The sequence below is a fragment of the Oncorhynchus tshawytscha genome, linkage group LG02 (assembly GCF_018296145.1).
Source record: "Oncorhynchus tshawytscha isolate Ot180627B linkage group LG02, Otsh_v2.0, whole genome shotgun sequence".
Lineage (NCBI taxonomy): Eukaryota > Metazoa > Chordata > Actinopteri > Salmoniformes > Salmonidae > Oncorhynchus > Oncorhynchus tshawytscha.
In genome coordinates this window covers 36,967,118-36,977,397 of record NC_056430.1, presented here as the reverse complement: position 1 = coordinate 36,977,397, position 10,280 = coordinate 36,967,118, and the positions used below count along the sequence as shown (strand labels likewise).

Below are 10,280 nucleotides of genomic sequence, written 5' to 3'. Positions count from 1 at the left end.
TGATAATACCCTAACAGCCTTTTCACACTGCAGTATCTTGCTGACCTGTAGCCTACAGTACAGTGCTGGTTCAGATATTTTCTTTCAGCAAGGTTCCAGCAACTGTTGTGGATGTGCAACCAGGCCAGCGCAGTACAGCTCCACTCAGATTGGCTCGACTCAGTAGCCTAGTAATAAAAGGGTGGCATGTTACACACAAATGTGTAACATGCCAATGTTGCCCCATTCACTCCCAATAGAGTAGCAGTAGATTCACCTTGCTATGGCATGACTACATCGCCCCCTTGTGTCCATCTGTTTTTACCAGGTATGCCATCTGTATTGAAGCAAATTACATTGTAATACAAATGAACACACACATATAAAAGAGAAGTTTCTTTATAAAATCAAATTATTTGAAAATACAACAACATCCAGACGTACAGAAGAGACAACTGCCTCAATGACAATAAAATAAAATAAAATAGTAACAACAACGACAGGCTACACAAAGCGTTGTTTTGAGAAAGGGACAGCAGGTAGAAAAACAGTAGAAAAACAATAGAAAAACAAACTACCAGTACATTTTATCTCAAAAGAGCATACAAACAAAAATGGGGATTTCATGTTTTGACACAAACAGAAATACAAATCTTAGGCTGATTTTGAAATCCCTGAATTTAATTAAAATGTTGTATCCTTAGTTTTTTACAAATTCAATTCAAATGTAAAGTTATGGTTTTAAAAAGTAACACCAACAAATAAGAACAAAATGCAAATTAAAACAAGTATAGTACATTCTGAAAAGCTATTCTTTCTCATAAAATACCCAACAATCCTAAAGCATTGAAAAGGAAGCGCTTATTATCAATAATAAAAGCTGTGAAGAGCCACAAATATTCAAACTAAAAAAATAGCACACATATTTCAAATGAATGATCTAATTGAGATTCTTCATGAATTATAACACTGGTGTAATTGTTTTTTCTTTGGCCAATCTATTTTCAGTTACCATCAAACAATCACTACTAAATGTCAGCTGTCTATGAAAAGCTTTTGCACCAAAATATATGCCCCATTTTCTTCAAATAGGCCTAAGAAAATACAGGTTCCCACATCTAGATTTCTTTCTACATTGGTTGCTTGCTAAGTGCTCGCTAAATGCACAAGAACCATGGCTTTTTGCTACATCTGCTTAGCTTCAAACAAAACATTGACTACTGTATATAAAAAGGAAACAATGAACAAACACTTAAATAAATGTCCTTTATTCATTACTGCTATTCCAAGAAGCTCCCCGGGAGTCCAATGAACCTGATTGAAAATCTCATTTAGAGGTATGACGATGGTATCAAATATATTGCTAATGTGTCTAATATTGTGAGACAGAGGCTGAGAGTCCTCTGCAGCATTATGAGACCACACACACACACAGAACACAGTTAATATGGCTTTTGTTTTGAACGAGCGCTGTCAGATATCCCACTACAGTAGCTACGGTGTGTGAACTGCGCTCCAGTAAGGGTTGAGGTTTATGCATCAGGGTGTGACTGACTGTATAGGAAAGTTCTCCCTCTACTCCATGAGGGCTGAGTACTGACTAAGACGTAGGCTTGTGCAGTGGCTGCTGACGTGAAGGTGTAAATCACTCTTTCAGAATAACTAATGGCCTCAATGCACACTGGGGATTAACTCCAAATCCATTCCATAGACTGGAAGTCTTACTCAGCCTGAGGTCCATGTTAATGCTTTACAACCACAGGTTTGAATAAATCCACACACTGCTGTGTCTGTTTGTCATAGTAAGAGGCCAACGGCAAGGTGCCAACGGTATGCAATCTGAATATACTGTAGATGTGGGGTTTGAGTTATTATGAGCATTAATATACCGCTCCTTTATCAAAGTAATATCTTGTACAGTAAATGCTTGGGACAGGAAGATACATGTATAGATAACTGGGTGGAATATCTCAATTGTGGACTTTCAGAGAATGAAATGTAGTCATTCTAAATGGACTAACTTATCTAAATCTCAAATTCATCAGAAACATTTCTTATTACACATGTAAAGTACAGTATAGCAAAAAACGAAATGACATCAAAAGAATGCCAGAATCCCAGCTTTGCATAGATCAGGGCTCTCCAACACTCTTCCTGGAGAGCTACCGTCCTGTAGGTTTTCGCTCCAATCCTAATCTAGCACACCTGATTCTAATAATTAGCTGGTTGATGAGCTGAATCAGGATTGTTACAACTGGGGTTGGAGTGAAAACCTACAGGAGGGTAGCGCTCCAGAAACAGGGCTGGAGAGCCCTGGCATAGATTCACTTTACAAATGAAGAATTCTCTATATGACTGTAGTAAGAAAATCAACCATATGGTTCTGTGCATGTTCTTGGAGAGAACTATGGACCAAAACTCCTATAACCCAGTTTATGTATGTAGACAGTTTCCAAGATACTGTCTCATCTGCTCTATGGTAAAGTAAGCACAAAACACAAAATGTACATTATACAAGTAATGTGAGAAACACTCTCACGCTCACCCTCACACTCATTCACACACACACATCTACATACCACACACACAGTCATTTCCTGATTCAGGCAGCTCATACAAGGCTATCTCCCTCTCATGGGTTTGCATATAATTCCAATATTCCTTATTCATCGCTCTAGGAGGGTGAAATTTCATGGACATCGATGATATGTGTAATTATGACCTACATGCTTGAGTTATTCCATTGGATTAATGGAATGGACCCTAGACTGAACTGGTCCGGTGAGTGTTGCTTAGTGATCCAGTAATCCAGTTCCATGTATTCTTCATCATATCGCTGCTCATTATGGCTCACTTTCAATGTGCTGTACTGTTATCAACACACCACCTGAGCCTTGGCTTGGGGCTGGGAGTAGACACCCACTTTCATTATCACAGATACTCAGCTATGTGCTGGATTCTGCCCACCCAGATATCGGATCCCCCCCTGGTAGACCACCAGGCATTCCACTGAGAACAAAAGGAAATGACAACGAAAAGAGAGTCCTCTTTCACATTCAGATCCCGCTTGAATGGCTTGTAGATGAAAAGAACAGGGAGTGTAGCGGACCATCGGTGCTACCCCACACTTCCTTGTGGTGATTTTCTTCAACATTCCCACTGGTGAGATGTGGTCCTTCTCTAGAGTCTAGAGTCACCTTGAGTCAAAGCATTGGCATTAAAAAAGCATAAAATTGACCCTGCACACGTGGATGTTTAATGAGTGTGTTTGTGTGTTTATGAACTGTATGTGTTGCTCTGAACTATAGCTTGTAAAAATCCTTGTTGTTTTTGTTTGTCTCACCCTACAGAGATCTAAAGTAAGCTCTGTCCCAATGAGTGAAGTCACAAGCACAGACAATGCAAAGATCAGAAGGGACTTGCCAGTTTGCGAGATGGGTTGCCAGATTGAGAATCTATCGCTAGTTTGAGATGGCTCATCAAACATGAGCACGACTGAAGCCCAAACATACAAAACAACAATAAACTAGAAAAATGCATAGTAATACACATGAATATACAATATGATGAAATATGAATGCAAACGTTTTCTTTTGGAAAGTCATACAATAGAAGAAAAAAGGTCAAATGTCACTGGAAATGATTTTCAAAGGCATGTGTGGCAATGGTTTCCACATTAAGAGTTTGGTTGTTGCAGATGTCGTTTCGTCATTGCTCTTGCACTTATCCTAGCCGTTAAGGAAAGTGGGGGAGTGCATTTCCCATAGACCACCTCTCGAAGCTGCTGCCCCTCCGTTTAGCATTTCCTTGCGTTTCTGTTTGTTTGGCGACAGCGTTGTAAAGTAACATAATGGTCAGTGTTATGGTTGGCACAGTGATCTCTCGCGACCCTTGACCCAACTCAGTGACATTTAGTGCTTGTTTTTCTCCCTCTTCTCTTATTTCCCAGACTACGTGTTCCACTTGTTCCTATAGAAAGGGCCCGTTTCACCAGGGAGTGTCAGAGTAGGTTCAACACATACACAGCCTTTACTTCTCTGTCTATCTAGAGCAAAGAGGGAATTATTATGGGTATACAGTGTGTATGTGTGTATATTTGTAAATGTATGGGGGGGGTAGTGTAACAACAGAGGTGAATGCTACGTCTTGGCAAAGACCCTTGTTACAGGATGGGCTGCTCATGTAGGGAGATGACTTGGTGTGCTAGGACAGGGAGTGTTGGTCTGTCTGAGGGTGGTGGAGCAGGAGGTGATGTGTGTGGGTCAGAGTGCATCACTATGTCTCTCACTGGGCTCTCCCAGTCGCCCCTTTCTGGGACCCCCCTGCTGCCACTGCAGCCTCCCCCCAAGGCTCCCCATCGCTGTCCGCCCCTCTCTCCCTATCCTCATCCCCCCATTCGTCCTCCTCATCTTCCTCCTCCAGGCTCTTCTCCTCCTCTCTCTCTTTCTTGATGGCCTGGATGGCAGGGGGGGCGGCAGCAGAGGCGCTGTCCCCAGAGTCGCTGCTGTCCTCAAAGGCTTCAGGGTTCTCCAGCATCTCCCTGATCAGAGGAGGCATGGGGCCTGGGATCTCCATCTTCAGAGTGATGGCCCTCTCCGCACCTACAGTACAGAGAGAGAGAGAGAGAGAGAGACAGAGACATGCATAAACATGAGTTTACATTCACATTTACATTTTAGCCATTTAGCAGACTCCTCCAGAGCAACTTACAATCAGTTAGTTATTCATTGTTAATTATTTGGGGCTCTATGTCTCTATCAATACTGATTGAAAGCCGGAGTCTGAGGCTCTACCGTACATGCATATTGATCTATGTGTCAGGATGTGTTAAGGCTATAGCCAATGTTATGAATAGAGATCTAGGCTGTGCCGTGTCTCTGTTCTGTACTGTGTACTACATCCTTATCTGTACTGACCCTTGGTGCTGATGCCCCTGAGATCAGTGACCTTCATCAGCATACGGGGGAACAAATGTGGCTTGTTGGGGCGTCTGCGGCGGGCGTAGATCTTTAGGGCCTCCAGGAGGGGCTCCTGCAGCTTGTCTACCTTCTGGGGCTCCTCCAAGTCCATACGGTCTGAGGGAGAGAGCCAACACACAGGGTCAGGAGGGGGGGTGAGCAATGATAGAGGGTGAGGAAGAGTAAGCAGCCAATTCCAGGGTCGGGGGGGGCTGGAACATTAAGAGAAGAGGAGAGAGTGCTTAGTATATTAAGACAAACACACATGCACATGCACACACACACACACACACACACACACACACACAAATGTACACAAACAATAACAGCCAATGCTGCAGTACCTCCACAGATGAGGCAGATGGCGCTGAGGAGGCCAGTCTCTGTGTCATCCATCTCCAGAGGCAGCAGCTGGCCAGCAAAGGCAAACACCAGTTCTGTGAGCGGGCCGAAGCCTGCGTTGTGCATCTGGGTCCGGTTCAGGGTCAGCCCGTCTGAGAAGGTCATTGTGTCCTGCTCCGGAGTGTAGCGAGTGCAGATCCTCAGCATCTGAGAGTGAGGAGAGGAGAAGATAGAGAGGTTAGGGGAATAACGACAACAAAGATGATGAAAAGGGAGGACGAAGAAGAGGAGTGACAGAGGACAGTGACATGTGCATTGTGAAATGTGTGTGTATAGTGTGTTGAGGGAAAGCAAAGTATGGATAAGGGAGAGAGAGGAGTGAATAGATTGTAGTGAGGGAGAGAAGGGTGAAGGTGGAGGGGGAGATGAGTGAAGGTGGAGGGAAAGATGAGTGAAGGTGGAGGGAGAGATGAGTGAAGGTGGAGGGAGAGATGAGTGAAGGTGGAGGGAGACATGAGTGAAGGTGGAGGGAGAGATGAGTGAAGGTGGAGGGAGACATGAGTGTGAACTGTAAAGAGCAGTGGGGGAGAGAGGAGTACAGACAGAGTGGAGGTGGGGGTGGGGGAGTGTTCAGGTACCAGTATGTCCAGACAGGCTGATTTGAGAAGTGTGATCTGGTCAGCGATGGTGAGGGTGGTGAAGCCTGGCAGGCGCTTGGCAAACTCCACTATCTTGATGATGCACTTGGTGGAAAGTTCACTGAACTTATCCCACAGCCCCAGATCCAACTGCACACGGTGGTCTGCACTGGAGTTCTGGAACACAGGAGAGACAGAGAGAGAGAGGGGTGAGATTTGTGTGTGCCTTTGTGTGCGTGTGCGTGTGTGTGTGTACTTGACTCACTGTAGTGTATTTGCCCAGCTGGACGAGTGAGGGGAAGGTGTCTTTGTGGGCCTTGCTGACTTTGTTGACTAGCTCCTCCAGTTCTCCACTGAGCTCATAGCTCTCCGGCAACACCACCTCCTCCTTCACATCTTTCTTCTTCTTGTTCCTGTCATTACGCACTGCTGCATGGGGGACAAGGCAGCAGGTGCCCTGGCGGTTAGAGAGTTGGGCCAGTAACCGAAAGGTGGCTAGTTCGAATCCACGAGCCGACAAGGTGAAAAAATTGCCAAAGTGCCCTTGAACATGGCACTTAACTCTAATTGCTTCTGGGTTACCGTCGATAATGGCTGGCCGTGACCCTACTCTTTGAGACAACACATTTTCAACTATTAATACACTCTTGAACATATGTGACCTAGGACAAAACAAAGCACCCACTAAATTAAATTCAAACGAAGGAGGGAGAAAAGATGAGTGAAAGGGAAAGTGATAGATTGGTGGTAGTTGTTGTCATCTAATAGAGCAACACATCCCTCATGCTTCTCTCCTTCCTTCCTCTCAGGATGTCCACTTATAGAGCGGCTATATTGTGATTTCAGTGCTACCCCACTACAGACAATAAACTGTACTGAGATCCCTTTCCAAAACACTCTTTGCCACACAATCACTCTCACACGCTCTCTGTATTCAAACCATCTCTGATCCCACCTTTACACTTGAGCACAGCATACCCAGAAGGTATGGGCAAAACTGGCTGTAATGTCATCTTTCTGAGGCCCTGGCACTCACCTTCTTTGGACATGCCGACCTCAAAGCACTTCTGCAGCCGGCAGTACTGACAGCGGTTACGGGTCACCTTGTTGATCTGACAGTTCTTGTCGCGGTGGCAGGTATACACCATGTTCTTCTGAATACTGCGCCGGAAGAATCCCTGAGAGAGAGATACAGGGATACAGAGATACAGAGAGAGATACAGAGAGAGAGAGAGAGATACAGAGAGAGAGAGAGATACAGGGATACAGAGATACAGAGAGAGATACAGAGAGAGAGAGATACAGAGAGAGAGAGAGAGAGAGAGAGAGAGAGAGAGAGAGAGAGAGACCAAGAGAGAGAAATCAGCCATTAAACCATTGTTTCCGGGAGCATAGATCTCTCACTCCATAGCCACAGGAGGGGATTTGAGCCCATACATGTGTCCTTAGATAAAGATTCCACCAGAGGGCAGCACAGGCATCTTTTCATCCTCTAACGTCATAATAGTGTTGAACTGCATGGAAACAATTATGGTAGACTGTCTGTGTGCCCCAGTCTGACTGTTCATGGCTTGTTTGTTTGTGTATGCATGTTCTGTATATATCATGTATTTGCTTGGGTTTACACATCCTGTCTGTACATATTGACTGAGTCTCTTTGTGTGTCTCACCTTGCAGCCCTCACATGAGCTGACCCCATAGTGGTATCCAGAGGACTTGTCCTGGCACACGAAGCAAGGCTTGTAGATGCGGGGAGGAGGGGGCGGAGAAGGTGAACTGGGCACCATCTCCTCAGAGCTGGTGCTCTGGGTCTCTACTGCTGCTCAGATAGAGGGAAAGTTAGAGAGAGAGAAAGAAAGAGATTGTTTATTTCACTTTTGGTTATTATCTATTTCACTTGCTTTGGCAATGTAAACATATGTTTCCCATGCCAATAAAGCACTTTGAATGTAATTGGAGAGAGAGAGAGAGAGAGATAAAGCACTTTGAATGTAATTGGAGAGAGCGAGAGAGAGAGAGAGAGAGAGATAAAACACTTTGAAGAGAGAGAGGGGGCAATAAAGACAGACTTTAACTTACTGCACATTTCAGTATTGCAGCTAATAGGTAAACTGCATGTCAGATGATTAATGCAATTAATGCAAAACATCTTTGAAGGCATGTTACAAGTACAGTACACGACTGCGGTTCAATGGGACCCACAGTGTTGCTCCCTAAATAAGTTAAGCTGATATATAAATATGGAGTAACTGATAAAGGCAGACTTGTCAACAAACAAGCCCAACCCCCCTCTAGCCCAACCTTTCAGCTCTACCCAGGAGGGCAGCTCAAAGGCAAACATTTTAAGAGATGGGGGGGATTGGTTGGTTCAGCGCTGATTGACATTGGAGAGAGAGAAAGAGAGAGATCGAAAGAGGGAAAAGAGACACAATTAGCTGATGGCCAGATGGCTATGCTGATAAAATGCTGATTGGCAGATGATATTTGATTGCCGTCTCCACTTCTGGGGAGTGGGGGGTGGAGCATACCTCTGACTGTCTGACTAACTGACAGCTGAATGGTGTGTGTGTGTGTGTGTGTGTGTGTGTGTGTGTGTGTGTGTTTTAATTGGAATGCCTGTCCAACCCGACATGCTTGTATACCTCTAGCCACATTTGAACAAACAGACTGAAGGTGTTTATGAGACTGCTGTCTCCCTCTGTCCCTCCCTTCTGTCTCGCAGGGGGAAAATGGCACACAATATAACACCATTTGCTGTCCCACAAGCAGTCATTCAACTGCTGCCAATGAAAACCCTCAAAATAAACAACGTCAAACACACACACACACACACACACACACACACACACACACACACACACACACACACACACACACACACACACACACACACACACACACACACACACACACACACACACACACACACACACACACACACAGAGAGACAAGAGAGACAAACATTTGAACACAGAGACAACACGACATGGATGAAGCCCAGATGAGTGAAACCTTGGTCCATGTCTAAAAGGGAAATCGTCTTTATTTTGTATTCACCTTAATTCTAAGAGTGCAGTCCTTCTCTTTTTCATCACTGACCATTTCAGGTCTATGCTCCATCTAGCTACTCAACATAACTATAAATGCACTGTGTTTTTCCTGACTTCACACACACAACAAAGATCAGACATTTGCATAGACACACACATTAATTTATAAATGGTCAAAAGCACATATACACATACATTTAGCTACATTCACTGACCAAGCCCCCCAAACAATCCCCTCTAACATGCCTTTCAACTTTCACCTTCAGTCACCCCAACTTCACCTCCACATGCCCATTCCCAAACCCCCCTGTTTTTCTCTTGTTTCCTGGCCCTAAATTCCTCTGCGCAGGCTGGCCAGGGTTTAATAGAGGACCAGGCTCGTAAGCTGGCCTATAAAGGCTGTGTCTGGGCTGGGAAGGAGGCCCCCGGCCAGGCCAACCGCCTCTTTATTGGGATCCAGTCACCTTGGACAGCCATTCACACCACCAGCTGGACCCTCGCATCCCTTCCCCGTAAAAAAAAAGACAAAAAAAACAAAAATGGAGGGGTTGAAAATCCAAAAGCCACGCACAGCCCCCCTCCTAGCTGCCATCTTCAATGGATAGAACAGTTCTGGCCCAAATGTGGACCTCTACCCCCCTCCAGCCCCCTCTCTCTCACACTAGGGCCTGCGTTTAACAAGAGAGGCGAGACTTCAAAAATAGTAGAAAAGGGTATAAAGGAAAAATGTCATAAAAGAAGAGCGGGACAAATGAAGAGAGAAATACAGGGGGAGAAAGAGAAAGACACGAGTTGGAGGACAGAGTGCTACCAGTGGCTAGAGAGGTGGAATAAAACTCTGACCCTTTAGCTTTGACCTTGACTGATGAGATGTTTTGTAAGACCACCACCACCATTAGTATTAGCTACCAATGGCCTAACAGTGTATTACCACCACTACCATAAGTACCAGCTACCAATAGCCTAACAGTCTACTACCACCACTACCATTAGTACTAGCTACAAATAGTGTGACAGTCTATTACCACCACTACCATTAGTAATAGCTACAAATAGTGTGACAGTCTATTACCACCACTACCATTAGTAATAGCTACAAATAGTGTATCAGTCTATTACCACCACTACCATTAATAAATCAAATCCAATGTTATTAGTCATGTGCACCGAATACAACAGGTGTAGACCTTACAATGCTTACTTACGAGCCCCTAACCAACAGTGTAGTTTTAAAAAATATGGATAAGAATAAGAGATAAAAGTAACAAGTAATTAAAGAGGAGCAGTAAAATAACAATATATACAGGGGGGTG

The 10,280-nt window shown here is 44.5% G+C and overlaps 1 protein-coding gene across 4 annotated transcripts in view; it reads right to left on the bottom strand.

Moving 5' to 3' along the window:
* Positions 1–362: 362 nt before the first annotated feature.
* LOC112216732 (retinoic acid receptor gamma-A-like) overlaps positions 363–10,280 on the bottom strand; it is a 68,994-nt gene continuing 59,076 nt past the window's right edge. For all 4 annotated transcript variants that reach the window (XM_042297614.1, XM_042297627.1, XM_024376770.2 and 1 more), the window contains 7 exons: positions 7,588–7,736; positions 6,954–7,095; positions 6,183–6,346; positions 5,918–6,094; positions 5,282–5,486; positions 4,896–5,054; positions 363–4,580 (listed from right to left, as the gene is read on the bottom strand). In XM_042297614.1, coding sequence (XP_042153548.1) covers positions 4,264–4,580; positions 4,896–5,054; positions 5,282–5,486; positions 5,918–6,094; positions 6,183–6,346; positions 6,954–7,095; positions 7,588–7,736 — 1,313 coding nt within the window. In that variant the 3' untranslated portion in view covers positions 363–4,263. The remainder of the gene's footprint in view (positions 4,581–4,895; positions 5,055–5,281; positions 5,487–5,917; positions 6,095–6,182; positions 6,347–6,953; positions 7,096–7,587; positions 7,737–10,280) is intronic.